The 27345-nt window shown below is 46.3% G+C and overlaps 1 protein-coding gene across 1 annotated transcript in view; it reads left to right on the top strand.

The window, feature by feature from the left end:
- UTP6 (UTP6 small subunit processome component) overlaps window positions 1-27345 on the top strand; it is a 391901-nt gene that overhangs the window by 333015 nt on the left and 31541 nt on the right. Inside the window, exons 16-18 of the mRNA XM_086930881.1 lie at window positions 19573-19682; window positions 19778-19844; window positions 19926-19998. Of these exons, the coding sequence (XP_086787007.1) occupies window positions 19573-19682; window positions 19778-19844; window positions 19926-19998 (250 nt within the window). The remainder of the gene's footprint in view (window positions 1-19572; window positions 19683-19777; window positions 19845-19925; window positions 19999-27345) is intronic.

Here is a 27345-nt window from a genome sequence, read left to right as displayed (position 1 = left end):
GTGATGGCATGTGGGTGAGCATTAACAGTTGGCTCCTTCTTGTGGCTTTAATATGAGCTAGACATCTGATGTCCCTACTTCTGATAGTACGTCGGGTTCCCTCATACGAATGAATGGAGTTGGTGTCCTATGATTGTCTGTAAGGTCTGATTAGTATTGGGCATGTGATCACAGGAGGGTGTGGCTTCCAGTTACTGTTTCTGCCAAACTGCATGTGTTTACCAAGGAATGGGGGCCTCTAGGTGCTGCTCATCTAAATGCTCTTCAGTGTGGGTTCATGCCTGGTGTCCTGTGATTTTAACTTCAAATAATAGACTAAAGTTTCTTATGTAAACTTCGATTCCAAGTATTTTTTTTTCGTAATCCAGACGGTAGCCTTTTAAATAACTTACAGGCAAGCAATGAAACATCGAGCCCCTCCAGTTTTAAATGTATGATGTGGGAGGAGCTGGATGTCTGCATGCATTACTTTTGTACACGCTGAACCCCGTGGATGTGGCCAATAGTTTGGATGTCTGGTCCTGGCTGGAACTTCTGCTCTTGTACAACTTTTTCACTTCCTCTTTGACTAGTGCCTGATCTCGGATTCCTCCTCTGCACTTCCCTTCTGAGTTCTGGAAATTATGACTGCTACTGTAACAAGGTGGCGTTCTGGTGTACTTCATTCTTAGTTTTCTGTGATCTCTAGAGGTGACCCCAAGGGTAACTTCTTTATGTGCTGGGCATGTATAGATGGGATCCCAAGCAGCTTGCTGCAATTGGTACCTCTTCCTCAGATAGCCTTTGAAGCTAATATTCTGAGCTGTAGGCGAGTTCTGCCCCTTTTCTGCTAGCAGTCTTTTGAGGTAGCTTTCTAGCCTCTGGAAGTTAGTTTTCTCCCTGAGGTTGATTCATTGTCACTATGTGGGTTTCAGCGCCTTCATTGCAGGCCATCTTTAGAGATGACCTCCAGCTGTATGGGTGGAATATCCTCCTCCTACTCTGGCTGCACTCTGGAGGTGAACTAAGCTACGGGTACCACGGCACCACCTTCTTCTAACAGTCTCTAATCATGACTCCTGCGGGCTAGGTGGTTGTGATTCTTCTGCAGCTGGTCTCGAGATTACCTTCTGATTTGTTTGTTTCAATTCCTATGCTGCACGCAGAGTCTGTAGGTGACCTCTAAGCTCTCTGTAGTTCATCTCTATATGCCATCTCCCTGGGTGGCCTGCTAAGCTCGTAGTTCATGTTGTCATTTACCCGCACTTTCTGAAGATGCCCCTTTGCAGTCAGTGTGTTCAGGCTTTCCTGTATCTGCAGCTCAAAGTTTTAAGTGGCATGAAAAAAAAGTTGGAGGTTGGGGGGCGGGGGGTTGTATCACCCAACCAGTATTTTGGTTTTTGCTGTGCTTTCTGTTCTTGCATCCAGCTATATAAACCAACAGCTGACATGTGGGCCCCTGTTGCCTGCTTGTGCCTCTGTGTGCCCCTGTTGCCTGCTTGTGCCTCCGTCTGCCCCTGTTGCCTGCTTGTGCCTCCGTCTGCCCCTGTTGCCTGCTTGTGCTGTGTTGGTGTGTGTGGAGGGCTCTGTGTGGCTGTGTGTGTAGGAAGCTTTGTGTGGCTGTGTGTGTGGAGGGCTCTGTGTGGCTGTGTGTGTGGGGGGCTCTGTGTGGCTGTGTGTGTGGGGGCTGTGTGTGCGGGGCTCTGTGTGGGGGTGTGTGTGGGGCGGCTCTGTGTGTGTTTGTGTGTGTCATTTGCGATAGATAAAGCTAGTGGCATTGTAAATGACAATGCCATTTATTTATGTTAAAAAAACATAAATAAAAATAATGTCAAGAGCAATGCCAATAGCTCTAACTTTAACAAAGGCAAAACCATTGCATTGTAAATGCTTGTTTCCTGTGTATTCAATGAGTGATGTACCTGCGCTGTTGTTTTTATCAGCCATTTTTTTATTGAATTTTTGTATTGGGTAGCCACTCCTGCATTCTTTTCCTGTCCACTCTTGTCGATTTTTTGTTGTTGCTGATTTGTTTGTAGTTCAAAATGGAAAGGGCTAATTTCTAATGATTTTTTGGGAGTTATCAAGTTTATCGGTTTTTTTGGGCTTTGAAGGGCAGACGTTTCTCCACAGGGTGCGTAAATTGCAGCCATTGGGTCTTTTAGGAAATGAAACTTCTGCGTCTCGTTTTCCCCCCAAACTTAAAAGGTTCTGGAGTTGAAAGCGAGACCAATCTCTTTTTTTGTATAAGTCCTCTTTTATTTTGCTTTTGTTTGCAATCCGTGTTGGGTCTTCTGAAAGCACCTTTCTCCTGCTTTTACGTGTGGGTGCTTGTCGAATCTTTCCTGACCTCATCCCCACTTTGTTTGGTTTTCTATGGGGGCGCACAAGAAAAAAAGTCCAGAAAGATTGCCCCTGTGTATATAGAAAAGTTCTTTATTTATTATTGTTCATTCTTTTAAAAGTAGTCACCGTGCACTTTACAACCAAATCAGCCAACGCGTTTCACTCCCTACCAGGGAGTTTCTTCAGGGCGACTAGAGTTTACACCGGAGGCGCACACACAGATCCTCCAAATTTCATAAACAGAGTTTATATCTCGTGTTCCTGACGGTTGAGTTTTCTACTTGTCCTTGGTATTGAGTATGGATGGATTCGTTTTCATTTTTGATGGTTCTAGAGTCTTCGCAAACTGTGATCCTGCCTTGTTTCCAGGCCCGTATCTTGTGAGGAAGTGCCCCTGCTGCCGTTACTTTGTGTGTGCCAGTGACTCTTGCAGTGATTAGACGACCGCCGCTGGATTTGCGAGTCCGGGACTACGAGGCCCACAGGTCCTTGCGCTCACCACACCACACGCACCTGCAGCCTCTTCCCGGACTCCTCCCTGCTGATCTGGGCTCCTACTTCAGCGACTCGCGGGAGCCGCTCGCAGTCGCAAACTGTGATCCTGCCTTGTTTCCAGGCCCGTATCTTGTGAGGAAGTGCCCCTGCTGCCGTTACTTTGTGTGTGCCAGTGACTCTTGCGGTGATTAGACGACCGCCGCTGGATTTGCGAGTCCGGGACTGCGAGGCCCACAGGTCCTTGCGCTCACCACACCTCGCGCACCTGCAGCCTCTTCCCGGACTCCTCCCTGCTGATCTGGGCTCCTACTTCAGCGACTCACGGCCCCCGCTTCGCGGGAGACGCTCGCAGTCGCAAACTGTGATCCTGCCTTGTTTCCAGGCCCGTATCTTGTGAGGAAGTGCCCCTGCTGCCGTTACTTTGTGTGTGCCAGTGACTCTTGCGGTGATTAGACGACCGCCGCTGGATTTGCGAGTCCGGGACTGCGAGGCCCACAGGTCCTTGCGCGCACCTGCAGCCTCTTCCCGGACTCCTCCTCCTTTCTATAAAAATCCCGCGCTTACCGCGATCGCGGGACGCGCGTGAGACCAAGGCCGGGGCTAAGCCTGGGCAAAGGGCGGGCCGTTGTGTGGCCGTTGTGTGGCCGTTGTGTGGCCGTTGTGTGGCCGTTGTGTGGCCGTTGTGTGGCCGTTGTGTGGCCGTTGTGTGGCCGTTGTGTGGCCGTTGTGTGGCCGTTGTGTGGCCGCTGTGTGGCCGCTGTGTGGCCGCTGTGTGGCCGTTGTCTGGCCGTTGTGTGGCCGTTGTGTGGCCGTTGGAGGCTGGGCTGGGGCCCTTTTCTTTCATCCCTCCTCTCTTTTATGCTGTTGCACGTCCTGCTGCAGTAAGATAGCCACCTACTCAAAGCACTTACCTGTTTTCCCCATTGATTTGTACATTGCCGCCCCGCCGCTTCTGCTAATATCTACATTTTCTACTCCTGTGTTGCGGTGATGTCAGCCCGGGGCCTATATCTCCATTAGTGCATACATTCCCTGTGGGACCCGGGCTTTTGTCAAGATAAGTCTTTTAGGTCACCACTAAGGCACTATCTACTTTGGCTCCCGGAGGGTTTCTCCCTATGGCTACCACCATGGACCCATCCACGTTGAGCATCGCTGGGGGAAATAACAGTAAAGGCACCTTAGATAACTACTTTAAAAAACCCATCTCTGAGATAGATAGGGAAAATGCACTGGCCAAACGGAGGGCAGAGCGACGTCGCTCCATTGAATGTATCAAAGCCAGACTCTCTCCATCCATAGCACCACAGACCCTAACCCCTGGTATAGGTGTGGCCCCAGTAAATGAGGATCCTCTAGCCACCCAGGGTATTCCTGTACTTTTACGAGACACATCCCTTACACCCCATACAATAGCTGATTTAAACAGCATAGCTTTAAACACCACATTAACTCCATGCAGCACCAGTGCAGGGCTTGAAGCCTCATCTGATACCCCACGAGCTGCGAAAATGATTGCTAGAAATAAACCCAGGAAACTGGAGGTGCCCAAAGTATATGGCCCGCCCCCAAACAAAAGACGGAGGAGGGGTGGTGCATATCAAAATGGTAGGGTTAGCCACTCTGACTTTGGCAAGGGCGAAGGGGCTAATGCAGCTTCTGCTCCCAAACCAAAGGACACTTTATCACCTGAAGAAATTCAAACGGCCCCTCAAGAAACACCATCACCTCCTATGACGACTGCTCCGACAATTGGCTCAGAATCCCTAAGTGGCAGTTTGTTGGATTCACAGTCGCCTGTCTCTTCTCTTGATACCCTTGAGCGCCTACTTAGGACATACACACTTCCAATTCTAGAAAGATTAATGGGGATAGAGCAACGGTTGGGGCAATTGGAAATGGCTATTTCCAACAAAGTGGGCCAACAAAAAGATCCTGTTAAATCAATTCCAACCCCTGCCGTTGCAGTTACATCTTCCGTCCCTACACCTCATAAGGACTCAAATGTACCCAGTAAAATAGCGAGCCGAAACCCACAAGGGGTAAAATCTTCTAAACCTGCTCCCCAACCTGTCACGCATGCTTCTGGCGCTATCCCGAAGGGGAGAAATAGTCCTGCTGCAAGAAGCATGCGGGAGGTAAGAGGGAGGATGTCCCCTAACAGAGCTGAACATCGTAGGGGCCGCCAGGTCGAACTACCCCCAGAAGCGGTTCCCTACGTGGTGGTGCTGACGGGTGTCCCCACAAAACAAAACTATGCATTGGCTTACCCAGAATAGACCACTCCCTGGTAACATCAACGGGGAGATTGTGCATGTACGCTGACTCCCCTGGTTGGGGAGCCGAGAAAAAGACATCAAGGGTGATCTCATAGTGGTAAACTTCAGAGATCCAGGAGCGGTCCGGCACATCCTTAATTGGATACCAGGGAACGTAGGCAAAACAATAGTTCCCTGTGATCTTACATACTTTTATCCAAGAGCCCTAGTGGCCTCCATGTCATGTCCTTGGCCACCCCCTGCCCTATTGAGTAAACCATGCACTAAATTTAATAATCAGTATTTGCCGTCGATGCCCAATCCTATGGCCCCAAAGAACGCATTTGGGTGGGACACTGTTCCTTATAGGGGTTATGGCAGTAATTTCGGGAGGTTGGATCACACGTTAGAAACAAGGGGGATGGAACATCTGCTCCCCTTTACTCCTTTGGAAGTTACCAATAGATTTGAAGCCTTTTCAGGCCTCGAAGATTGTGAATGACGGTTGGGTACCCCCATTAATACATTGCTGCCCCCGAGGATTAATAGCAATAAAGTGAACTCAAGCCACTGTAAACAGATTCGGTCAACCGTTAGTGAATCTGTAGGGCAGGGGACCGTGGGAGGTAATGCTGCCAGTACCACTCGGGGAAACAAAACACTCCATCTAGACAACCCAACCCTCTCTAGTGCGCGGGCTCAAGAAAATATTTTACCTGATAGTGCACATGTCCATGCACTGACACCCACTGACCAGCCTGACCCGAATTTAACATTTTTTACCTCACTTAACCAGGAAACAACACAATTGCAAGGGTCCCCTGTTCCGCAAGTGGTCATTGAACATGTTAAAACAGGGGTACCGGGCTTTAAATCTAAATCTCTACCCGAAACTTTGAAGGTTCTGTCCTGGAATGTTGCGGGCATTGCCAACAAACTACATACTGATGACTGGGACTCCCTAGTAGCTAATAGTGATGTTTGTCTCTTTCAAGAGACTTGGGCCAGGGAACCCCTGTCCAGAATGGGTTATGCAATCTTTGAAATTAAGGCCAGCTGGAGTGGCAAGGGGAGGCCCTCGGGTGGCTTGGCGGTGTGGGATGCTAGTCACATTGGATTGTAGTCACGTTCTCCCAGGACATACAGTGCGTCCTACTCAAGTGGCCCAATGCCTCTAAGATAGCAATTATAAATGTGTACTCTTGTCCAGTTGGTCCAACCATGGAGTCACCCACACTTGATGATCTTTCGTCCTTTCTGGGCCAATTACCCAAAGATTGTAAGATAGTGATGGGTGGAGACTTTAATTGTCACTTCGAACCACTGAAAGGGTTGAGGGAAGGCGCACTCACTGCAGAAGATGACTTTTGGGGTGTTCCAGCGTGTCAATCTCCCCACCCCAAATCTTGGTCTCCCCTTGCGGTGCAAATTATGTCCCTGACACTTAATTTTGCGTTAAGGGCTTGCAATGGCCGAACAATTTCAGACACCCCCTCGCTATGTAAATTCAATAGGAAGGATCAGGAATCGCGGCTGGACTACATTTTTGTAGATATCAGCTTGTGGTCCAAGGTCCAGGATTTTAGAGTAGTTGTACGAACGGACAGCGACCATAATGCACTTCTACTAGACATGGTGTATTCTGCAGTCGCAGTTGAACCGCAGCCCGCCGAGTCCAGTGAGGACCCAGGTAACCTGCTTCTCACCTCCAATAGGCGTAGGGTAAAATGGGAGAAACTGGCAAACTCACAAGGAAGTATTAGGAAAATTTATGAGCTAGCACTCCCCAAGCTGAAGGACTTGGATAATCTAATTAACCAACCTAGACTCCGAGACTTTAACAAGAGATTAGCCCAAATCCATGAAGAGTTAGTGGGTGCTCTGGGTGAGGTCCTCAACCCAGTGGTAGTGCTGCGTAAGCAAAAGACCCGAACCTCTATCTGGTACAACTCTGCCTGTAAAAAGGCCAAGACAGAGTTCATAACAGCAATAAAAGCAGGTACCGATAGGGGCAAGGTTGCCGAGCTCAGGCGGGAATATAGGGAAATAATGGCACGGGCAAGGTCAGAATGGGACTGGAACAGATGGCAAGACCTCTCCCTAGAAACCAGGGACTCAAGGAGATTCTGGTTCCTGGTAAACATTGGCACAGGAGAACCAAAAACTGCAGTGGAGCCTAACATTGCAGCCTCTGTGTGGGAAGCCCACTTTGGTAAACTCTATGAAGATACCTTTGAAGTTACCAATGATGTGGCTGCTGCCGTCTTATCCCAATTCGGCGACGGATTGGAATTTAGCCTTGGGGAGGTAGTCAGTGCAATAGAGAGACTGGCGACGGGTAAAGCACCGGGACTCAACAGATTGCCTGGCGACCTCTTTAGGTTCCATCCTGAGATCTGGGCCCCGTACCTCCTCATTCTCTTCAATTCCATCGCAGGAGGCATGGAGATCCCCTGTACTTGGCTGGGGGCGGAGATAGTACCCATCTTCAAGAAGGGCTGTCCCCTTCTCCCAGCCAACTACAGGCCGATCAGCCTCATAGATGTGCCTCAAAAACTCTTTTCCCGCCTCTTACTGGACCATCTCTTGGACTGGATGGAGGACAAGGAAATTCTAAGCCCCCTCCAGGCTGGCTTCAGGAAAAATACATCCACCATGGACCAGATCTTCCGCCTCGTACTCCTCTATTGGAAAACTGTGAGGATCGAGGGGGGAGGTTGTATATGGTGTTCGTGGTCCCCCGAAAAAAACTCTGGGAGGTTTTAAAAGAGATGGGGGTCCCTATACACCTTCTACGGGCCATAATCCGGCTCCATGATGGTAATTTTGCTCAGGTCAGGTGTGGGAGGGACGGAGCATTGTCAAAAAGGTTCCCAGTCCTTAGGGGGGTAAGGCAGGGCTGCGTCTTGGCGCCAACCCTGTTTTGCCTTTATGTTAATAATGTTCTATCCCATCTTGGCAATGTAAGGGATAATGATGCTCCAGTTCTGGCAGGCAGGAGGGTGCCGGCCGTTATGTTTGCTGACGATACCCTCCTGCTCTCCAAATCCCCGATGGGGATACAAGGGATCCTGGATGGATTTGATCTTTTCTGTAGACAATATGATCTAGAGATCAATACAGGGAAGACCAAATTCATGATACTCAACCCCTCACCCAAGACAAGACCAAATCCTTCACTGAGCTCAGTAAGACTGGAGAGGGTAAAAACATTCCAGTATTTGGGGGTAACCCTGCATGAGAATCTGTCCTGGGAACCACAAATAGCAAGATCTCGGATAAAGCGGTCTCAACTGTCTGGAGCAATTTTGAAGGTTACGAATACTTCTACTTTTAAACCCATTACCCCAGCAGTTGAAATGTATAAAACACAAGCTAAAGCGGCTGCATCATATGGTAGTGAGCTATGGGGGCATAAAGCAGGGACAGCGCTGGCCAGTGTAGAAAACAACTTCTTGAGACGTCTCCTGGCCCTCCCCCGTGGCACGCCCCTGCTTCCCTTAAGATTGGATGTGGGTCTACCCCCCATAGGTGAGGATCTGGAATCAAAGCCACTAAGATTCTGGCACAGGCTCTGGACTACTACTGAGCTTGCACCTACAGGCAAGATCTTATCCACGTAATGAACCTGAACCAATGTGACAGAATTCCGTGGTTGGCTTTTGTAAAGAAAGAACTGTACCGGCTGAGTCTCCATGAGCTATGGGAGGCCCCTGAGATAGGCTGCCAAAAAATTTCCCGAAAAAGACTTGTGGAGATTCATAAGGAGAGAAGTCTTGCTTCCCTTGTGCTCGCATCCCACAATGGGATTTTAACTGAACGATTTCTGGACTCCAAGAATTCTTACCACTTTGAAAGTTTTATGGATATCATTTTCCCGATATTGGCAAGAAAACTATTCATCCAATGGAGGCTTGGTACATTGCCTATTAAATCCTTCACATGTAAATGGGCAAAGGGGGATGACAAAACATGCCATGGCTGTAGCAACTATGATGAAAAGGAAATTCATGTCTTGTTCTTTTGCCCAGCCTACAATAGACCAAGGAAATACTGGCTAGTGCCTCTATGTAGGAACTTGGACGTAAGGAGCTTTGTGATCTCACACAGAATATTGAAAACAAATACTTCAGTTGCCAAATTTTTAATGGCCATGTGGCACATCAGGAGAAAACTATAAAAAAAAATGACTACCAAAGGACGGAACTTTTATATAATTGTATTGCCAATGTATCCTTTGATCAACAACAGGAAATAGATTTTTTATTCCTTTATTTTCTCTTTCAAAGTATGTTTTAACATAATGTTTTAATATAATATGTATGTTCTGTAATGTAATGTATGTTTTTATATGTATCTTTTATGGCCTAAATGGCCGAAATAAAGAATTTTTGGATTGGATTGGATTGGTATTGAAAAAACGCTTTGTGCGCCTCCTGCTGTGTTGAGCTCTTACTGCCAGGCAGCCGGGTCGAGTCACAGTTCCGGCTTCGGATTCAACGGAGGTGCTCCTACCGCCGTGGAGGTTTTTCTTACTAGGTGCTGCTCTCCCCAAGCAGCTCCCTCGCAGCTCCTTCACAGCCCTGCAACAAACCGCTGCTGCAATTAGAGGGCAGTTTGGGCACTGGGGCGGACACCCCCTGAGGCCACCGGGCACTGGGGCACCCGCAACCCGGCCTCACCTTCTCGGCATTAGCCTGCTGGTCTCGGCGTTCGGCAGCTCTCTCGCGGCTGGTGAAAAAACCAGGTGCGGATTGCTTCACGTTTATCACCTTGAGGGAGAGTTTAGCGAAGTGTTAGATCTGTGGTCAGTGGCGAATGGGAAACACCCTGTTCGAGGCATATGAGCTGCAGATACTACACTATGCATGAGATCGCCACCTGGTGTTGGGCTCGGATGATTGCATGTTGTTGTCGTCTTGGTAGAAGTCTTTTGTAGTCTCGAGATAGGTGACTCCTCCCTTGGACGATAGTGTGCATGGGCATCGGCTCCATCCTTAGATTGTTTTATTTCCACCACTGGGTTCGGATGGAAGTTTTCCGCTCCGGCTTGAAATAGACTTTTCAAGCACTTCGAAGCGCAAAAAACTTCCCACAACTCTTCAAACTAACTTCGATACCAACTAAGATCGTTTCGATTTCATTAGCTCGATTCCGGTCATCGAGGCAGGCCGTTGGACCTATCAACGTCGTGAGGCCTACACCTCATGGAAAGGACGCCATTCAAGAAATGCCCCAGGTGTGGAGCAAAGTTTCCACGCAGTGACCACCAAGAGCTCTGCAACCTGTGCTTGTCGCCAGAAAACGACGATTCCAGCTGTACAGCCTGCGCGTCCTTTCGATCCAAGAAAACCATCCGAGATCGGAGGGCCCGTCGACACGACATGCAGAGATCAGCTCCGGAACCGGTGGATATCTTCGACGAGGAGGTTCCGCTCTTTCCCGAAGGAGATTTAGATGCTCTCCACATCGTATCAGATTCAGACGACTCAGATGACTCCATACCATCAGGTCAGCTCGTGAGTACTACTGCCTCTGCACCACACACAGCACCCAGTTCGAAAGCAAACGTCAACACTCCGCCTCCGGGGCCCAGTCGTGACCGAAAAACCACTTTGACAGCCCCGCCATAGAGCCCGGCTCCGAAGAAACTAACTAAGCCTTCCGGTACCTCAGTACCGAGCAAGCCGCATGTGCCGATCCCACCAGCTCCCTCGAAACCGAAAGAAGTCTCGGCTCCGAAACCGTCGACTTCTAAAGACAAGGGTACGAAGCCAGCGTCCGACGCCAACGAGACCAGCTTCCACTCTGAAGACATAGTCTTCGATGCCGAAACCGACAAGACCTGATTCCGACGCGTCCAAAGCCTCGAAACAGCCTACCACACCGAAAACAACACCTTCGGTGTCGAAAACTACGCCAAAGGACACTGTAACAACTCCTAAGGCTAAAGACAAGCAGCAAACTCGCCCGGTACCAAAAAAATCAGTGCCGACAAAGGTTTCTCTAGCAGAAGAACTTTTCCAGCCAGATCCTCTGCAAATGAAGATCTACATCGACCTAAAGACAGGTCAGGTGTCCACCAAACCACATAAGAAGAGGAAGGCAGATGAAACATCCACTCCTGTGGTTCCTGCCAAGAAGAAGGACTCTGCCACATCTCCTATGCACCCTTCTTCACCTATACTTCCTTCTCCTTCATCTCCTGCTCCTCTTCCAATTCACCAGAGATTTCTCCTTCACATTCTCCTCTTTTGTCACCACACTCACCTCAAAATGATGATGAGTATAGTTTAGGAGGATGGATGGACACAGATGAACCTTTCCCATACTCTACAGTTGACACAGTCTGGGAGTACCCAAACCCACAGGATATACCAGACATTCCTGACCCCCAGTCATACCCATCAGAACCTTCTCCCCAGAAGATAACATTGGATTTGGGCACCTATTGAACAGAGCTGCCATTTAGCACGGGGGTCACTGTGCATTCTGACGAGGCAGAGGAAGATTTCCTATTAGATACATTTGAACAACCACAGAGATCTGTTCAAATTCTTCCTATGATTAAAGGGGTCATCAAACATGCTCCAGAAATCTTTAAAGACCCTGTACGTACTAGGATTTTAAACCCTAGGATTGAGAAAAAAAATAGGCCTGCACCTGCAGATCCAGCCTACATTAAAGGGCAACTACCATTAGATTCCCTAGTTGTCTCCAATGCTAGGAAGAGAGCAAACTCACAAACTTCAGGTGAGGCATCTCCACCTGACAAAGAATCCAAGGTCATAGATGCCTCAGGCAAAAGAATAGCCGCAGAAGCTACCAACATATGGCGTATAGCTAATACACAAGCCCTCCTTTCCTGATATGATAGGGCTCATTATGATCAGTTAGAGAAACTGCTAGACCATCTACCTGACCAATATAAGGCACAAGCAAATGATCTTATACAAGAAGGCAAACTCATTTCTAATGCCTCAATCAAGTGCGCACTAGACGTTGCAAATACTGCATCTAGAGCTGTAAATACTAGTGTAGTACTTAGAAGACATGCATGGCTACGCATTTCAGGATTTAAACCAGAAGTCCAAACTACCATTTTAAATCAACCATTTAATCAAAACAAATTGTTTGGACCAGAGGTAGACACAGCACTGGAGAAAATGAAGAAGGATTCAGACGCTGCCAAATCTATGGCAGCTTTACAGTCCACACAAACTAGAGGTTCCTTTCGTTGCTCCTTCTATAGAGGGGGCTCCAAACAAACCGGTGCAGACAACACAACATCCTACAAATCCAACACACAAACATCCTCTAACAAGGGATATTTTTGAAGAGGATATAGAGGGAATAACAACAAGGGAAGAGGTTGGGGTAACAACAGTAATCAAACCTCTTCCCCCACAAAACAGAGACTTCCCTCTTCTCCCGCAACAGCATTCCACTCCTGTGGGGGCAGATTAATGCAATTCCTGCCTGTCTGGAACTCCATCAAAACAGACAAGCGGGTAAGACAGATTATCCAGTATGGCTACTGCCTGGAACTTACAGCAACCCCTCCACACATACCACTTAGGCAGCGTCCAATGTCTACAGAACACCTTATGCTGCTCAAACAAGAAGTTCTGTCACTTCTACAAAAGTCGCAATAAAATTAGTTGCTTTAAAAGAACAAGGAACAGGGGTTTACTCGCTGTATTTTCTAATTCCCAAGAAGGACGGGATACTAAGACCAATTTTCGACCTCAGGCCCCTCAATCATTACATTCAATCAGATCATTTTCATATGATCACTTTACAACAAGTGCTCCCACTGCTGCAACAAGGCGATTTCCTTACAACACTATACCTAAAGAACGCCTATATCCACATTCCTATACATCCTGCTCACAGAAAGTATCTAAGGTTTGTACTGGAAGGACAACATTATCAGTTCAAAGTCCTTCCATTCAGAGTGACAACAGCACCACGAGTATTCACAAAGTGCCTAGCACACCTCAGGAGACAACAAATACATGTCTTCCCTTGTCTAGATGACTGGCTCATAAAAGCCAAGTCATTCAATCAGTGTATCCAACACACACATCAGACAATTCAAACATTGCACGACTTAGGGTTTACAATAAACTACACCAAATCGCACCTCCAGCCATCTCACATACATCAGTATCTAGGGGCTACCATAAATACATCTACGGCTCTAGTGTATCTCAGTCCAGCAAGGATACAGAGCATTCAAGCCTTGGTCACAATCTTTCAATAGCAAAAATCTCTGCAAGCCAGAATGTTCATGAGACTAATAGGCATGATGGCACCTTGCATCTTCATAGTACCATATGCAAGACTGCAGATGCGCCCGTTACAAGAATGTCTAGCACAGCAATGGAACCAGGCACAAGGGCAACTAACAGACCTGGTGTTGGTAGACAGCCGCACACATCGCTCTCTGCAGTGGTGGAACACCAAAATCTTGACAAAGGGGCGGCTGTTCCTCGAGCCTGTTCCACAACTAGTGCTGACAGCAGACACATCCCTCACAGGATGGGGAGCTCATCTCCTACACCCTACAACTCAAGGACAATGGAACAGTCAACAACAATTGTTCCATATCAACCATCTAGAGCTGCTAGCAATTTTCTTAGCACTCAAAACATTCCAAGTACAAGTACAGAACAAAGCTGTCTTGATCTGGACGGACAACGTGACAGCCATGTATTACATACAAAAACAGGGGGGGACACACTCTCTCCAACTGTCCCAACTCACACAGAGCATTTGGAGATGGGCAATTCCAAAAAACATATATCCGTTAGCAGAGCACCTTCCAGGAGTTCACAATCAGATAGCAGATCTGTTGAGTCGGCAGACACAACAAATTCACGAATGGGAACTACATCCGCAGGTTCTTCAACCATTCTTTCATGAGTGGGGTCATCCAGACCTAGATCTGTTCGCCACACACCAAAACGCAAAATGCCCAACCTTCGCCGCCAGGTTTCCACACCCGCTGTCCAAGGGCAATGCAATATGGATGAACTGGTCCGGTAGATTTGCGTACGCTTTTCCGCCCATGCCACTAATACCATTGGTAGTACGCAAGCTCAGACAACAGTCTCTAAAATTGATCCTGGTAGCTCCCACATGGGCACGCCAACCGTGGTTCACCACACTGCTAGAACTCTCTCTAGTTCCACACCAAAAGCTACGTCTGACTCCATCCCTGTTCACAAAGAACCATGGAGACATCCGACATCCAGACCCAAATCAACTGAATTTGGCGATCTGGCTCCTGAAGTCTTAGAGTTTGGTTATCTTAACCTACCACCAGACTGTATGAACATCATTAAAGAGCCCAGGAGACCTACTACCAGAGCTTGTTATGCTGCTAAATGGAAGAGATTTGCCATTTTTTGCAATAATTATCAAATTGATCCCCTGAATGCTTCTATCCAAAATATAATTTGCTACCTTTTACATTTACAAAGGTGTAACTTGGCATATTCATTCATACGCCTGCACCTTGCAGCAATTGCGGTATATTACAAAATAGACAACATCTGTCTCTTTTTAGAGTACCTGCAATTAAAGCATTTATAGAAGGATTAAAAAGAAGCATTCAACCCAGGTTACGACCTTCTTCAGTGTGGAACCTCAACGTGGTTCTTACAAGGTTCATGGGACCCCCTTTTGCACCTCTACACAAATGTGAACTGCAATTCCTCACATGGAAAACAGCTTTCTTTATTGCTATCACCTCTCTTAGAAGAGTAAGTGAGATACAGGCTTACGCTATACAAGAACCTTTTTTACAACTACATCGTAACAAAGTGGTTCTAAGAACTAATCCTTAATTCCTTCCAAAAGTAATTACTCCTTTTCATTTAAACCAATCTGTAGAGTTACCAGTGTTTTTCCAAAACCCTGATTCTGTGGCAGAAAGAGCTCTACACACTCTAGATGTTAAAAGAGCTCTTCTCTACTATATAGATAGGACTAAATCTTTTAGAAAAACAAACAATTATTTGTATCTTTCTCTCCACCTCATAAAGGCAACCCCATCTCTAAGGGTGGAATTGCAAGGTGGATTGTAAAATGCATACTGCTATCAAAAAGCAAAACGTACATTAACAGTTCCTCCTAGAGTTCACTCCACACGCAAGCTAGGAGCCTCCATGGCTTTCGTAGGGAACATCCTAAGAAGACATATGCAAGGCAGCAACATGGTCTACAACACACACCTTCACTAAACACTACTGTATTGATGTGCAAGCCAAGCAGCAAGCTGCAATAGGCCAAGCTGTTCTTAAAACTCTTTTTCAAACAACTGCAACAGATACAGGTGACCACCGCTAGGGGCGACACTGCTGTACAATCAATGCATAGTGTAGTATCTACAGCTCATATGCCTCGAACGGAAAATGCTACTTACCAGTATGCATTAGTTCTTAGCATGTAGAGCTGCAGATCACTACACGCCCTCCCTCCTCCCCGGGACTTGTACCCGTTCCATATTCTATCTTACTTAGTTGCACACGCATGGACATCTTTTCTTTACCTCTACTAACTCCATCATGGTGAAAAACAATCTAAGGATGGAGCTGATGCTCATGCGCACTATCGTCCAAGGGAGGAGTCACCTATCTCATGACTACAAAAGACTTCTTCCAAGACGACAACAACATGCAATCATTCGAGCCCAACACCAGGTGGCGATCTAATGCATAGTGTAGTGATCTGCAGCTCTACATGCCAAGAACAGATGCATACTAGTAAGTAGCATTTTCCTTACAACGCAGTCATTACCTCTCACTACCTTTACATACCAGTCATTACATCGCAATATCCTTTACATCGCATGTCATTACAACGCATAGTACCCCTACACTATCCGACACTTACCCTACTGGTGCATTCACTGGAGTTAGAATAGTAATTTTTACCCCTACACTATCCAACACTTACCCTTCTGTTGCACTCACTGGAGTTAGAATAGTCATTATTACCCCTATACTATCCAACACTTACCTTAAATGCAATGTAATGGTATGCATTGTAGTGGTATGCGTTGTAAAGGTATAATGTGATGTAATGGAATGCGTTGTAAAGATAGTTTCTGAAAATGCGATGTAATGGCATGTTATGTAAAAGAATGCGTTGTAAAGGTTGTTGCAATGTAAAAACTGCGTTGTAAACGCATGCATTGTAAATGTATGCGTTGTAACGTCATACATTTGTGGCAAATTCCCCAAATAAGGATTTTCTGATCCCTACATTTTCCATTGTGAAGGTGCAAAGGTCTTGTGCAAGTTTGTCTGGTGTGTCTGGTGGGGCTGATGTGTGTGTTGGATGTGTGCATCTGGTAACGAGTGAGATTGACGAATGTTGCAAAGCAGCTTCATAGACAGAAGGTGCTGGTGATGTACAGGATAAATGAGCTGCCTTTTGCACAGATCACCTGCCTAGGAATACGGTTGTAGTGGGCGGTCAAAATGCTGTTTGTTTAGGCAGATTCACAGAACCAGTTCCACTTTCTTTTTTACCTTCTGATCTATATTCAACTCCTTTTCCATTCACTCTGAGTCACACAGGCAAAACGAGTGCTTTCCCCACAAACACGCCTCAATCTTCTCTCCAGCCAGGTCGGGCCTACATGGCAATTATGTGGGCCATTTTTGGGCTGTTTGTGGGACTGCCTTATGGTCTGCTGAATTGATTTTTACGGTTGATTTCCCCGATATTAAAATAGACGTTGCATACAACAAGCTGAAATCCATTCTGTTTTCCATACCTTGCAAGAGACTTATATATACAAGGTCAAGAGTGCCATAATTTGTACATGTGGGACACTTTTTTAGGTTTATAATTAACTGATAGAAGCTAGTTTTATCTTGGTGGTCACAGTTTTTTTTCTGACCTATTTTCTGTCCCACCCCGAACCTACTGCCTTTGTATATGCAAACATTACTGTTCTATAGCAAACGAGTCATGCTCAGCCAAGCGATGCCTATGGGAAACAAGTCCAAAGGAAACTAGTTTTCCCTTGAGGCAACATGTCTCAGCCTGTAGTTGATGGAATTCTTTATGGTACAGCATTCACAGCCTTAAACAAAGTAATGTAAAGCCAGGCTAGGGATAATGCAATTTTTAGGTCTCGCCTGGCGAAAGCAACGCATGCGCTGTTTTTTCCAGAGAGGACCTTTTGCAATTGATTCTCCCAAAGCCTTACATGCACGCGTAAGGATGGACAAAGATGGCTACTCTCGCCATTTGTCCAAACCTAACAGCATGCTTGTGCATGTAAGGACAGTGGACAGTCCGCCGCCATTTTGATAAACATGCGTGCTTTCACTTTAAACACAGCGTGCTATGTGAAAGCACAGCGCCATGCAAGCGCACTTGCACTGCGCGCCAGCCCGGCCGACCTCCCTTGCAGCCCATCTCCTCATTTGCTTCTCCATCCTGTATCGCATCTTCTTCCTCCATCTTACTGGAAACAATGCTATTGACCCGAGGTGATAATGCCATAGGTTAAGGGTCTGTAGGACTTACTGACCTCCTTTCAGTCCAAATAATTTTTTACTATTTAAAAATATATATAAAAATATATATATATTTGCGTTAATTTAGAAAATTAATCCTAAGCAGAAGTAGAACATATGTTACCAGCAGCTGAAAAGCATCTTCTTGGGCAACACCGTAAAACTGAAGCATGTTGATGCATTGAAATGTTTCTGTTTTCTGGGCAGCTATTTATGCTCTTCTCAGTCACTGGAGTGCTCTCGAATAAAGTGCCTCACCCCATCGCATCGCACCCCACTTCATGCACAAATGCCAGGGTCCTTATCAGGAGGCGTGGCTATTCAGATTTTTAATATACATTAACTAGCAATGAAAATGCAATAGGTCTCGCTTTTGATTAAGTTAAAGCCATTTGCTTTGCTATACAATACCATTAGCAAAGCAAATGGATTTAACTTAATCAAAGGCGAGACCTATTGCATTTTCAATGCTTGTTTACACTGTTATGTTACCCAGGCCGAAATAATTTCAGTCCCCACTTTTTCCTTTAATGGCTCAAACATCCTTGCAAATGTTTCCATAAACTTTAAAGAAAGTTTCCTTAGTGAGATGAAAACAGTGGATCTCTGCTTGAGTATTGACAAAAGTAACCAATAGCCGTGACCTTGGCTTTAACCCTTCATTAGACCCAGTGTGTCCCCAGCTGACAAAACGCACCCTTAAGTTTACTCAACCGACCTCATATTTCCTCAGCTCCCCCAACAGCCTAACAAGTACCTCATTATGTTCACGCTTCATTTGGAATCAATAGTCCCAAAATATGGCACGATACGTTTGGGAAAGATTCCTAAGGCAACAAGGCTGATTTTAGAAATTCAGTTAAGACTATAGACTACACTGACCGTATGAAAAACACTTAACTAGTTACATTTAAATGAAGACCAAAAGCAGTGGCTGTTGAGAACAGCCACAATGCCACAACAAAGTATTATGTTTGATTGTTGATGGGGAGTGGATGTAGCCTAAAAGCTAGGGCGGTCGACTTCAAATCTGGGGAACCCGGTTCGAGTCTCGACATTGACGCCCAACATCCTGTGATTCTGGGCAAATCACTTAATCTCCCTATGCCTCACAAAAATGAATGTGTCCTCATGTAACTCAACTGGTGCTTTTGTAAAGCAAGCGCTCTGATACCCAATTTTGGGTCAAGTTTGCGCTATATAAAACTTCTGGGGGGGGGGGGGGGGGGTGGAATTTCCAAGGAAAGACTTCATCTAAATTTGAGAGATTGTGTGGTGTAGGAAAATAAGTATGGCTGTTTAAGGCAGCTAGCAACACCAGATAAATGAAACAACTTTACATTGTCCATCCTTATTCAACTTTATTTCTTTTATTGAATTTCTTCTCATTCTTTTCCAAACTTTCCCAGAATCTGGGAGAAGAGCATAGCTGGTTAAACGTGATTGAGACATGTATCCTAGTGGTACATATACTCTAATACTAAACTTTGTTAACCTGTAATCTAAAAATAATATAACCGAAGAGAAAGTGAGAAATGTGGGATTCTTTTTGTAGTGTTGCCTCGTAGAAATACTCTGAGCTTGATTTTTCTAATTTGACTTGAATGTACTCTCTTTTTATGCAATTGAATATCGTGCTTTTTTAATAGATGCATTTTTAGATCTGTGAAATGTCTACAGGTTGTTTAAACCCGCTTCCTTCCTTTCCAGACATTCGAATACTTTCTTTTTACTCTTGTGCCGTATGACCAACGTCTATCACTTGCTGGTCTCTTTTTACGATTTCAAAACTTCATAAGCAAACACCATCTTTGTTTTGTTAAAAATTGATTTACTAGAAGAATGGTATTAAGTAATTGAACTGTAGGGGCTGCAGTACTTCCTTGCGATTGTTATAGTAGCTGTTTCAAACCTCACTTTGTGGTAGCTCACACTATGGTTGCAAATTGCAGAAAGCGGTTATCATCACAGTTCCAGTTGTTTCCGTAACTATGAAAGAAAAATACCTTGAATGGGCTCACAGGACCAGTGGATATAAAAAAGCAAAGAAGGTGTTTACAAGGTTAGTACACAGTGTAGATGTTTTTGTTCTTTACTAAGTTTTTTCATTTCTGTTATAGGTGTATTTGGTCAATTATTTTGTTTGTCTTTATTCAGCTTGCAAGAAAGTCGCCCATTTTCCCTCGAATTTTTCAAGAAGATGATACAAATTGAAAAAGATCAGGTATGCCAACAAAAGTCTTTCAGTGTTTCAAATGAACCATTAATCTCAGTAATTGACACTTATATGTTTTCTTCTCTCAAGGAAACCTGTAAAATGCTTAATTTGCGAGAATATTACGAACGAGCTTTGAGAGAATTCGGTGCTTCTGATCCAGGTGTGTTCTTACTTTCTTTTGTTTTTTCTCATTAGTGTTGCAAAATGTTTTCTTGCTTTAATGCCTGCCCGGAAATACGGATTATTATGCACCAAATGGAGAGATAGGCATTAGGGAAAGTCGTGAAGTGAGATTATAGTGTTGTTTTTTTCAATTTTGTTGCATGTTTGCTGACTAGACACTGTGAGATATTTTCCACGTCACATTTCTGGAATACATTTTGCAGCGTTGGAAACTTCTTTCCATCAGTCATACTTGCACATCTCTTATTCTTCTGTGACAATAAGTTAACATTTGTTTGTTCCGTGGTTTATCTTTTGGCGTTGGTTGATGTGTCCACCTTGATACAACATTGTTATTGTTTCTTGAGTGTGACACATAACATAAGTGGTGGGTGAAGATCATAAGGAAATGTCCCTGACGGGTCTAGCCATAAAGAGTCTAAAGACATTGTGGGTGTGATAACCAGGAGGTGTAAATTATTGTGAACAGACCTGTTTATGATCCCCCCTCCCTAACACACACTCTCCTCCCCACTCCCCACACACACACACACACTTGCACACACTATTCCTCTAAATAGTGTTGCAGAATGCCAGGTTTTAGATTTCACTGGTCCACACCAGCTAGTTAAAGCCCTTGACAGAGGACAGAGTTTTGTTTGATTATGCCATTAATTTGCTTTTTACGAGATGATCAGTTCCTTATCTTCAACCATGACAACATGGTTCTCCTTTGTGATCCATTTCTCCTCTGTTTAATCAGCTTTCAGTCTGGTTTGGCTTCTCCCTTTTCTGTTCCGTTATTGTAAGAAAGTGGCTCTGTATATACTGGACCAATGTAAGGTACAGTGTGCACAGAGTCCACAGTCCCCAGAGGTATGGCAGAGTCTAAAGTTAGATATAACCTTACTCTCTAAAGTGGTAGCTTGGTCGAGCAGTAAGGAAGTATCAGAGGACAGTGTAAAGCATTTGTTGTACACACTCAGTCAGCAAATGGTCTCACACACTCAAGAACTGAACTCTAGCCAAATGTTTTGTATATAAAAATATATAGTTACTTTATTTTAGAACCACAGTAGATATCATAAATACTTTCCCAGAATGAGATGTTGCAAATGCATACTTTCAAATAGCAGTAGAGTTTGGAATGCAATACTTACTATTGTTGCAATATGCAGTAAAGGTTTAAACACAAAATATCATTGAGGACAATGGAAGTTTTTAAGTAAATGCAATAAAATCACTTTACCTAGGTGTCCTGGTGCATTTCCTGTAAACAGTTGAAAGAAATCGTTTTTGTTATACAGGCGATGTTTAAGGAATATTTGCAAGTTTGGTAAATTGACACTTAAAAGATTTTCTGGTAAAATCCAGGCAATGTATTCCTATGGAGGAAAATTTAGTTAACTGTAAATCATGGTTATAATTACTTTTCAGGTTCAGTGCTGGCCTGGGGCACTGGTATCTCTCCTGATAACAGGTGAGTAAATCGGATTTCGTTGATCGGCTGATTTTTAGTGAATATTTTAAAGTTGCAGAACTCAACACTTAGAAGAAATTCTGAGTGAAACCCAGCCAATGTTACCCCATGGAGAAAATCAAGCTATCGGTCTTTGGGTAAAGATCTCGCAAGCAAAGTTAAGGTTCTGGAGGTAGACTCAGGAGTCTACCAGGATCAGGTAAGTACAATTGTTACACCCTTAGCGGCACAGGGGCAGCAGGGTGCAGAGTGAATAGGCCCAATGTTATCTTATGGAGGATAGGGGGCCTTCGGTTGGTGGCTGCTAGCAGGCAGGCCACGCGGCTGTGGGAGCTTAGCTCCTGGTCACTTACACAGGGCAAGTGGGGAACTAGAGTAGGGTAGTTGCTGCACTTTCAGCGGCACTTGGGCGGCTGGGTGCAGGGTGCTTTTGGGCCTTAAAGCGCCCAATGTTATTCAATAGGAGACTTGGAAGTTGAACAAAGGCTGCAGGCTCGGGACGGAGATTCTTCAGGTGGGACCACCACTTCGAGAGGTCAGTTGGGATCTTGGAGGATAGGAAGATACCCAGGAGTTGGACACGGGGGTCGTGGGGCTCCGGGTGCAGAGGTGTCTTTGAACGTCGGGAAATCTTACCCTCAGCCGGTCGCCATTGGAGGGTTCCCTTGTTGTGAGGCTGCAGCCGTCGTCAGGATCGTCGATGAGGTTCCTTGGGTGCTGGATTCTGGGTCACAGTCGCCGGGGGGACGTCCTCGTGGTCTTTGTCCACTCAGGGCCGGGCTCAGCGGGTGCAGTATGTGCTGGATCAGAGGTTCCTGGCTGGCACCAGGGGTTTTTACTGTTTTAGCAGAACCACTGCTCATGGGAGTCCCAGTCTTTAGATGAGCAAGGCAGGCAGGTCCTCCGGGGTTTTTTGAGGTTGCTGTCCACGGGAGACGCTGGGGTTTTAGCTTGAGCAGGTTCAAGGATCAACAGGCCGGTAGGGCTGGGGCCAAGTCAGTTGGTGTCGTCCTCTTTTTAGCAGCTGCACAGCAGGTCTTCTTTCTTCTTGTTCTTTTTTCTCGTTTTCAAATCAGGATCTGAGGAAGGAAGGTTCAGAGTGCCCCTAAAGAACAAGTTACTTACCTTCGGTAACGCTTTTTCTGGTAGATACAGTATCTGCCTTTGGATTCCTCACCTTGTGAATATCCCCTGCGCAGCAGCCAATTGGAAACTTTTGTAGCTCTCCACGCCGGCGAGGTCATGGACGACGTCACAGAGGGTATGACTCCGCTCGAGACCCCACTGACGTCACTGGATCCATAATAGGGCCTCGTCAGCGTGATGACGTCAATTCCGCCCTTTTTTCCATGCCCCCGAGGCACACGGACAGACCGACATAACAGTAATAGTATACATAGTGCACAGTATTTAAAACAGCATACAGTGTAAAACCGATGCCATATGCATGAACATATAAGTACATCTATTTTAAAATTTTAAAGAAATATACACTTAGTAGGTATAGAAGAGTGGACAACGGGGAGGCAGATGGGTCAGTGAGGAATCCAGGCGGATACTTTATCTACCAGAAAAAGCGTTACCGAAGGTAAGTAACTTGTTCTTCTAATGGATACACCTGCCAGTGGATTCCTCACCTTGTGAATAGAGTCCCACAGCAGTCCCCACTCCCGGAGGAGGGTGTCCACTCTGCTATACCAAGAAATCTTGGAAAACAGAGCGCGCAAAGTGGCCATCCCTCCTCACCTCAGTATCCAACCAGTAATGCTTCGCGAAAGTGTGGAGGGAGGCCCAAGTCGCAGCTCTACAAATATCCTCAACAGGTACACCCCTAGATAAAGCAGACGTTGATGACTTTGCTCTAGTAGAGTGAGCCCTTATACCCTCAGGAGGTTCCTTACCAGCAAGGGCGTAGCAGATCTTTATACACAGGATTATCCATCTCGACAGAGTGCGCTTCTGCACTGCTTTTCCTCTCTTACAGCCAGCAAATCCAACGAAAAGCTGGTCGCCACACGATAGTCTTTAGTCCTATTGAGGTAAAAACCGCCCTCTTAGGGTCTAGACGGTGAAGCCGCTCCTTCTCCTTGGAAGGGGTAGGGGGAGGATAAAAGGTAGGGAGGGTAATGGACTGTCCCAGATGGAAGGGAGTTACCACCTTAGGCAGAAAAGCAGCCCTGGTCCTAAGAACCATTCTCTCAGCATGAATGATCAGGAATGGGGGTTTCGAACTTAGAGCTTGAAGCTCAATTACCCTCCTTGTCGAGGTAATTGCTACAAAAAAAAAACAGTCTTGAAAGACAAAAGTCTCATGGGACACTTGTGTAAAGGTTCAAAGGGTGAACCCATCAAGTAAGTCAAGACAAGATTCAAGTCCCATTGAGGCACAATAAATGGAGTTGGAGGGAATTTGTTGGTAAGACCTTTGATAAAACGTAAAACAATAGGTGACTTAAATAAAGATGGCTGGTCCGGCAAAAAAAGGAATGCCGACAAGGCCGACAAATAGCCCTATACAGTCGCCACAGCAAAACCCTGTTGGGCTAAAGAAAGCGCAAATTGAAGAATGTTGGACAAACGAGCCCTCAAGGGGTCAATAGACTTCTCTCCACACTAGGAAACAAATTTGGACCATCTATAGGAATAGATCGATTTGGTGGAGTCACGTCTGGCCGATAATATGACATCCACCACATCATGTGGGAGAGAAAAAGAATTCAGGTTGCCCCGTTCAATCTCCAGGCATGAAGGTGTAAGGTCTGGAGGTAGGGTGTAGAACCTGCCCCTCCATCTGAGAGCTGAGATCTGCCCTGAGAGGGAGACGGAGCGGCGGGCACGAGGAGAGGTGGAGAAGATCTGTATACCACACCCTTCTTGGCCAATCCGGGGCGATCAGTATGACTTGGGCTCGGTCTTGGTGAATCTTCCTCAAAACCCGAGGAATCAAGGGTATGGGAGGAAACGCGTAAAGGAGTTGTGAGTCCCAACTCAACTGAAACGCGTCCCCCAAGGCTCCCTGCATCGGATACTGGAGGCTGCAGAACGACAGGCAGTGGGCGTTCTCCTGAGTGGCGAACAGGTCCACCCGAGGAGTTCCCCATATCCGAAAGACGTGACGAACCACCTCAGGATGAAGCCTCCACTCGTGGTTGGCTGAGAACTGCCGACTGAGACTGTCTGAACGCACGTTCAGAACTCCGGCCACATGATTTGCCATCAGACAAATCTGGTGGTCCTGAACCCAGGACCAGAGACGCAGAGCTTCTCTGCAAAGAAGAGGCGACCCCACTCCTCCCTGCTTGTTGATATACCACATCGCGGTCGTGTTGTGCGTCAGGACCTGAACTGACAGACCGCGAAGGGAGGAAGGCCTTGAGTGCCAAACGAATCGCTCTTAGCTGCAGAAGGTTGATGTGAAGCAACCTTTCCTCTGGAGACAAAAGACCCTTGATCTCCAGATCCCCCAGATGAGCACCCCACCCTAGAGTGGATGCATCCGTTATCACCGTGGCAACCGATGGAGAAAGATGAAAGGGCTTTCCTTGAGACCGATTGCCCTCCACACTCCACCAAGACAGATCCTCTCCAGTATCTCTGGAGATCCTCACAGACTCCCTGAGATCCCCGTTGTGCTGATACCACTGCCTGCGGAGGCACCACTGGAGTGCCCTCATGTGCCAGCGTGCATGGTTGACCAGGAGAATACAGGAAGCAAACAGACCGAGCAAGCGAAGGACCTTCAGGACTGGAACAACGGCTCCATTTTAAAATAAGGGAATCATTTCCTGTATGTCGCCAATCCTTTGAGGAGGAGGGAATGCACGACCTACTGTTGTGTCCAGTACCGCACTTATGAACAGGTTGCGCTGGGAGGGCAGCAGGTGAGACTTGGGTACATTTATCGAAAAGCCCAATCTGTACAACAACTAAGTTTTCTCCTGCAGATGATGTAGCACCTTTTCTGGAGACTCTGCTTTGATCAGCCAGTCGTCCAGATAGGGGAAAACCGGAATCCCCGACCTTCTGAGATGTGCTGCCACCACTGCCATCACCTTGATAAAGGCTTGAGGTGCAGTAGTAATTCCAAACGGAAAGACCGCAAACTGGTAGTATTGCGAACCCACCGCGAAGCAGAGATACTTCCTGTGTGACTCCAGGATCGGAATATGAAAATACGCGTCCTGCAAGTCGAGCAACACCATCCAGTCTTCTTCCAACAGCGCTTGAAGAACCTGCGCAAGGGTGAGCATCTTGAACTTTTCTTGTTTCAGATAAAGGTTCAAGATCCTGAGATCCAGGATTGGACGCACCCTGCCATCCTTCTTGGGAATCAGGAAATACCAGGCGTAGCATCCCTGACCCCTCTCTTGCTCTGGAACCACCTCTATCGCACCTTTCTTTAACAAGGTCAGAACTTCCTCCTGTAGGAGACGGAGATGTTCTTCTGAGCAAGCCCCTTGGCAAGGAGGGTAATTTGGTGGAAATTCCCGAAAGGGAAGAGCATACCCATTTGCCACAAGATTGAGAACCCATTGGTCTGTAGTGGCCGATTCCCAATCTTGCAGAAAATGGGTAAGCCGACCCCCCACAGGACCAATATGATTGAGAATGGGGAATCTAGGGCTGCTTTGCTGCGGTGATAGGGGGTGAGATAGAAGAAGAGGAGGAGGAGGGTTGACGACCTCGTGGATGACCTCTGCCTTTTCCCCTATAGGACTTGTACAGCGTGTTCTGTTGTTGCTGTTGCTGCTGTCGAGGCTGTCCTTGCGGACTAAAGGACGACTTTCCAAATCCTCTATACCTTCTGAAAGATCGTCTAGATTGAGTTTGTAAGCCAAGTGATCTTGCTGTGGCCTTACAATCTTTGAATCTCTCAAGAGCGGCATCGGCCTTCTTGCCAAAAAGTCCTGTGCCATCGAATGGTAAGTCTAACAGAGTAGCTTGCACATCAGCAGAAAATGCTGAGGACTTCAACCAAGCCGCCCTTCTCGTAGCTACTGCAGGCAGAGCCCATTATCCTTGCCACTGAGTCTGCCGTATCTAAGCCGCTCTGGATAACTTGACGAGCAGCAGCCTGGTTGTCATCCAAAACTTCCTGAAAATTATTTCAATCTTCATCAGACAGTTTTAGCAGCAACTGCTTAGAAGAATCCATCAAGGCATGGATGTATCTTCCCATCAAGCAGGTAGCATTTGTGGATTTTAGCGCCATGCTTGCAGATGAGAACACCTTTTTGGCAGACTGGTCAATGCGCTCTGAATCCCTGTCAGCCGGAACCTGAGGAAAAGCCCCTGAAGATTTCTGTGAACAGGCCGCCTGCACTACTAGGCTCTCAGGCGAAGGATGAGCCGACAAAAACTCTGGATCTTCAGGTGCAACCCTATACATCAGTGCCACTGTTCTGAAGACCGCAGGAGCAGACAAAAGCTTCTTCCAAATCTCCAAAACTGGTTCCAAAATTGCCTCATTAAATGGTAATAGAGGTTCAGACACAGATGAGGTAGAATGCACTTCAGTCAGAAGATTGGATTTAAACTCCGTAGAAGGCAGAGTAATCTACAATAATTCTGCAGCTTTTCTCACCACCATATGATAGGGAGCTGCATCCTTAGAGGGAGCATCAGGGCCAGGAGAAAAATCCCACCAGGTGAGACATCAAGGCCACTTGCGTTCTTTAACTCCGCAAAATGTAAATGTAAATGTACAGGAATTTATATATACCCAAATCACCGAGCGGTTTCTAAGCGCTTGCTTAGGGAACCCGTCCTGGTATTCCCCTGTGAGATAACCCCGGCAGGGTATCCGCAAGGTGAAAGCCAGGCATCTCGCCGCGAGGGGCCGTTGTGGAGATTAAGCAAGCTATT

This window comes from Lissotriton vulgaris, chromosome 7 (genome assembly GCF_964263255.1).
Source record: "Lissotriton vulgaris chromosome 7, aLisVul1.2, whole genome shotgun sequence".
Classification (NCBI taxonomy): Eukaryota; Metazoa; Chordata; class Amphibia; order Caudata; family Salamandridae; genus Lissotriton; species Lissotriton vulgaris.
Note: the sequence above shows the minus strand (reverse complement) of the source record. Positions and strands in the feature narration are given on the sequence as shown.